This window comes from Bubalus kerabau, chromosome 9 (genome assembly GCF_029407905.1).
Source record: "Bubalus kerabau isolate K-KA32 ecotype Philippines breed swamp buffalo chromosome 9, PCC_UOA_SB_1v2, whole genome shotgun sequence".
Classification (NCBI taxonomy): domain Eukaryota; kingdom Metazoa; phylum Chordata; class Mammalia; order Artiodactyla; family Bovidae; genus Bubalus; species Bubalus kerabau.
In genome coordinates, this window is record NC_073632.1 from 78,572,137 (window position 1) to 78,576,726 (window position 4,590).

The following is a 4,590-nucleotide window of genomic DNA, read 5'->3' on the forward strand; positions in this document are numbered from 1 at the left end:
CTTATATGCAGAGCACATCATGAGAAATGCTGGGCTGGAGGAAGCACAAGCTGAAATCAAGATTGCTGGGAGAAATATCAATAACCTCAGATATGCAGATGACACCACCCTTACGGCAGAAAGTGAAGAGTAACTAAAGAGCCTTTTGATGAAAGGAAAGAGGAGAGTGAAAAAGTTGGCTTAAAGCTCAACATTCAGAAAACTAAGATCATGGCATCCGGTCCCATCAGTTTATAGCAAATAGATGGGAAAACAGTGGAAACAGTGGCTGACTTTATTTTTGGGGGCTCCCAAATCACTGCAGATGGTGAATGCAGCCATGAAATTAAAAGACGCTTATTTCTTGGAAGGAAAGTTATGAGCAACCTAGACAGCCTATTAAAAAGCAGAGACATTACTTTGCCAACAAAGGTCTGTCTAGTCAAGGCTATGGTTTTTCCAGTGGTCATGTATGGATTTAAGAGTTGGACTATAAAGAAAGCTGAGGGCAGAAGAATTGATGCTTTTGAACTGTGGTGTTGGAGAAGACTCTTAAGAGTCCCTTGGACTCCAAGGAGATCCAACCAGTCCATTCTAAAGAAGATCAGTCCTGGCTGTTCATTGGAAGGACTGATGCTGAAGCTGAAACTCCAATATTTTGGCCACCGATGTGAAGAGCTGACGCATTTGAAAAGACACTGATGCTGGGAGGGATTGAGGGCAGGAGGAGAAGGGGACGACAGAGGATGAGATAGTTGGATGGCATCACCAACTTGATGGACATGGGTTTGGGTGGACTCCGGAAGTTGGTGATGGATAGGGAGGCCTGGTGTGCTGCACTTCATAGGGTCCCAAAGAGTCAGACACGACTGAGCGACTGAACTGAACTGAACTGAAAATTGGTTGTTAGCTAGAAAAATACTTATACACTGATTATTATATTAGTATCAATTTGGGAAGAATAGTTCTGCAAATCATTTCAAGCAGTCCAAACCACGGAGGAATACAAAAAAACAAAAAACCCAAAAAACCCCACAAACTCTGAAAATATAAGCAGTGGAGGAAATACACTCTCCAAATAAGTTTAGCAAGTTATTATGAGTAAATATTTCCTTAGTCTTTACACTCTATACTATAGGGATTTTTGAGGCTATAATTTGAAGGAGATGTAATTTACTTCTTCCTTCTTGAAAAAATGAAGTACAGTTTATCATTACTGGTGGACTACTCAGGGGAGATGACTTAGTAGATAAAATTCAGCTTTTGGTAGCCTAATTAGTTCTCAGCTCAGGTTACAGGCAAGATTTCAGAAGGTAAAGTAACACACAAAAAAGGGACTTTCTAACTATTAGCTAATTACATTATATAAAATGTATCATTGGACTAAGAATGCTGACTGTATTTTAATGACTCTCTGCAACAAATTCCCAATCTAAATATATCAAAAACTTGGGAATAGTTTTTGAAAAGACCAAGAGGTTAGAGTTCATATTCTCCCCCAAATGGGAGAAAAGTTACTAACTTTCATTTATTTTAGCCAGAAATTTTTCTTCCAGAAGCTTTTAAAATTGCCATCTCTTTCTTGTTTTAAATTGCTGAAATAGGGAATTGGAGAACCCTAAACTCTTTCAAAGAAGAAGGCAATGGTGAACAATTTCTCCCAAGCTGAAGCTGTGGAACTCTGCTACCAGAACATCAACGGGTCCTGTGTTAAGACCCCTTACACACCAGGTCCTCGGGCAATTCTATATGCAGTCCTCGGTTTGGGGGCTGTGCTGGCCGTGTTTGGAAACTTACTGGTCATTATTGTTATTCTTCACTTCAAACAGCTGCACACTCCCACTAACTTTCTGATCGCATCTCTGGCCTGTGCAGACTTCTTGGTGGGAGTGACTGTGATGCCCTTCAGCACAGTGAGGTCAGTGGAGAGCTGCTGGTACTTTGGGGACAGCTACTGTAAATTTCATACTTGTTTCGATACTTCCTTCTGTTTTGCTTCTTTATTTCATTTATGCTGTATCTCGATTGATAGATATATTGCTGTTACTGACCCTCTGGCCTATCCTACCAAGTTTACGGTCTCTGTTTCAGGAATATGCATTGTTCTCTCTTGGTTCTTTTCTGTCACATACAGTTTTTCTATCTTTTACACGGGGGCCAATGAGGAAGGGATTGAGGACCTCGTAGTTGCTCTCACCTGTGTAGGAGGCTGCCAGGCTCCATTGAATCAAAACTGGGTTCTACTCTGTTTTCTCCTATTCTTTATACCCACTGTTGTCATGGTGTTTATATATGGTAAGATATTTTTGGTGGCTAAATATCAGGCCAGAAAGATAGAAAGTACAGCCAGCCAAGCTCAGTGCTCCTCAGAGAGTTACAAGGAAAGAGTAGCAAAGAGAGAGAGAAAAGCCGCTAAAACACTGGGTATTGCCGTGGCAGCTTTTCTGGTCTCTTGGCTTCCATACGTTATTGATGCTGTGATCGATGCTTATATGAATTTTATAACTCCTCCTTATGTTTATGAGATTTTAGTGTGGTGTGTTTATTATAATTCAGCTATGAATCCCTTGATTTATGCTTTCTTTTATCCATGGTTTCGGAAGGCAGTAAAGCTTATCATAAGCGGCCAAGTCTTAAGAGTAGATTCATCCACAATTAATTTATTTTCTGAGGAAGCAGACATAGATTAGCAAGATTGCTTCAGGAACTTAAAAACTAACATAGAAGTAAGGTCAAGGGCAAAATTGAGTGCTTGGATCTAGAGAGGCAAGTGTAATCATTTGCCAACCAGGAGGATATTAATGTTTAAAAGTTAGTTGTTCCAAAATTTTGTTGTGTTCATTTGTAGAATTTTGGCATTTATTTTAGAATTTAGTGTTAAATGAGTAATGTTGTCTCTCATTTCATATTCTTTTATGTTTTTCTGGTTCTCTACTTTTTCCTCTGAAATTTCTCATTGTTTCTTCAAATAATTTGAATTTTGTAGATTCTTTTATACTTGTTACCAATGTTAAGTTGTCCAAAATATACAGATGCTGAAAAAAATCCTACCTAACTTGAAGTTAAATTTTGGGGAACAAAAAAATCTTCTTTAAAGTATATTTTATTTGAAAGTTAATGTAAGATTACAAACTCTTGAAACTTGTTAATCTAAAAAGGACTTTAGAAAAAAGGAAAAAGCAAGAGGTGCAATGGAAATTTTCTAGTGAATTAAAGACTGAATTTTTGTGTCTTCTAAATCCTGGTCATACTTTCTCTCCATTTTATGGACACTGGGTTCACAGAAAACATGTACAGTAATTACATGATTACAGAACATTTTACTATTGGTGAACATAATTTATTACAGTCAAATGAGCATGTAGACAAAAAGATGGTACTGCTTTTTTAACAATCTGGATAAGATGTGATGTACTTAGTCACTCAGTCATGTCTGACTCTTTGCTACCCTATGGCTGGCCAGGCTCTTCTGTCTGAGGGGATTCTCCAGGCAAGAATATTGGAGTGGGTCGCCATGCCCTTCTCCAGGGGATCTTCCCAACCCGGGGACGGAACCCAGGTCTCCCACATTGCAGGCAGATTCTTTACTGTTTGAGCCACCAAATGCTAATTCAAATGAACATTCTGTTCCACTTTTGAGTTCATTCTTTGTATTAGAGACTGTATTTGGAGATATACATTACCTGAATTATAATAACAGCTGAATTACCCAAATATAAACAAGGACTATTTCAAAAGAGCAAGTACACAAGTTGGTAATATAGACTCTAGGAAGATCTTTAGTTTTCTCTGATAACATTTCTTATTCACATGAATTTTAATTCATTTTAATTAAACATGTATGTCAAGTGTTTAAGATGGAGAAAAATGTGAAAAAACCAAGAACAGGGTGATTTGCCTTCTTAAATCTTTGAATCACAGCCTTAAATTTTTATTTAGATAACTCATTTTCACAGACTATCCTATAACAAACTTGTTTTATGAGATGAAAAGAGGAGATAATTAGTTACATAAACTTTGTATGTTATATGTTTTATAAAAAAAAAACTTTGTGAAATACAAAGGTTAAGCTGGTTCACATTTATGCATTAATACCTTTCAAATAGAGCTGACAGTATTTAGGAGAAAAAAAAATAAAGATAAAAGAGGATGAAGGGAATACAGAGTCTTCATGGCAGAACACCTATGTGGTTCAGACATGACATCACCAAACAGGTCTACTGGTCACCTTTCAAATGATCATAATTAAGGTCCCTCTCACTCTCTCCAGAGAAGAGCTCAAAGCTGTGTCCCTTCAATAGTGAATCAATAATGTTGTCTTCATAGAAATGTGTGTTAATTGCAAGTGTAAACTGACAGTGACACTCATATATAATAAGGAAAACAATCTGGGGGACTTAAATAATATATATAAATATACTGTTGTATTCATTTGCACTTTGTAGAGTGTAATCATTGGATGAACTGATTGCAGAAATAAATACTGTCCAGTGATGTTTTTAAGCTCTTATTCACATTTATGAATGAAGAATACACTTCAAATGTAGTCTTTATTGTTTATTTTTCTACTGTCCTAGAAGTTCTTCATATAAGTATTTTGATTGAAAAAAA

At 36.9% G+C, this 4,590-nt stretch overlaps 1 protein-coding gene across 1 annotated transcript; it reads left to right on the top strand.

Annotated features, from left to right (window-relative positions):
• Nucleotides 1-1,622: 1,622 nt before the first annotated feature.
• TAAR9 (trace amine associated receptor 9) lies at nt 1,623-2,669 on the top strand. The gene has a single exon (XM_055534666.1). It carries the CDS (start codon nt 1,623-1,625, stop codon nt 2,667-2,669), a length of 1,047 nt encoding a protein of 348 aa, XP_055390641.1.
• The last annotated feature ends 1,921 nt before the right edge of the window (nt 2,670-4,590 follow it).